The 507-nt window shown below is 34.7% G+C and overlaps 1 protein-coding gene across 1 annotated transcript; it reads right to left on the reverse strand.

The window, feature by feature from the left end:
• Positions 1 to 507, reverse strand: LOC118735554 (angiotensin-converting enzyme-like; the record flags this gene model as incomplete). Its single annotated transcript, XM_036465362.1, is given in 3 exon segments — positions 1 to 171; positions 239 to 411; positions 484 to 507. Coding segments are annotated over 3 exon segments (232 nt in total), but the record flags the coding sequence as incomplete, so codon positions are not given.

Consider the following 507-nt stretch of genomic DNA (forward strand, 5'->3'; position numbering starts at 1 on the left):
TTTATTTAGGTATTAATTTTTAATACTGAATTTTTTCTATATAAAGTTTACAAAACTGTTTAAGGAATTAAGTTTCTTTCAAATCAAAATAATCCAAACTCAACGCCAAAACGCAGTATTTAATTTCATTTGGTTATTAAAAGACGAGCCGACCTTGCGAAGAAACACATTCTAAAAGAAAAGAAAAAAAGGTATTAGCTCAAAAATATACATTTTTTTTAAGTGACTTTGCACTCACTGTCCGACTTCGTCCAGCCAATGTGGACATTGTTCTTCTTATTTTCCTCTTCCAGCCAAACGCGTAGTGGTTCAAAATATTCAGCGATAGCCTTGCCGCTCATTGTACGTTCACCATTGAAGGCCTCCAGAGCATCGGGCCATGGTTTCGAGGCGCCCAAGGAAAGCATGTTTCTGATAATTAAAAAAAAAGTATTTACGTCGCTGTACTACAAATTCCTGTAAAAAAATAAAAATAAAGCTCACTTAAAAGCTTGACCCGCTTCGAAA

This window comes from Rhagoletis pomonella, unplaced genomic scaffold (assembly GCF_013731165.1).
Source record: "Rhagoletis pomonella isolate Grant_MI unplaced genomic scaffold, Rhpom_1.0 Rhpom_scaffold_00003, whole genome shotgun sequence".
NCBI classification, from domain to species: domain Eukaryota; kingdom Metazoa; phylum Arthropoda; class Insecta; order Diptera; family Tephritidae; genus Rhagoletis; species Rhagoletis pomonella.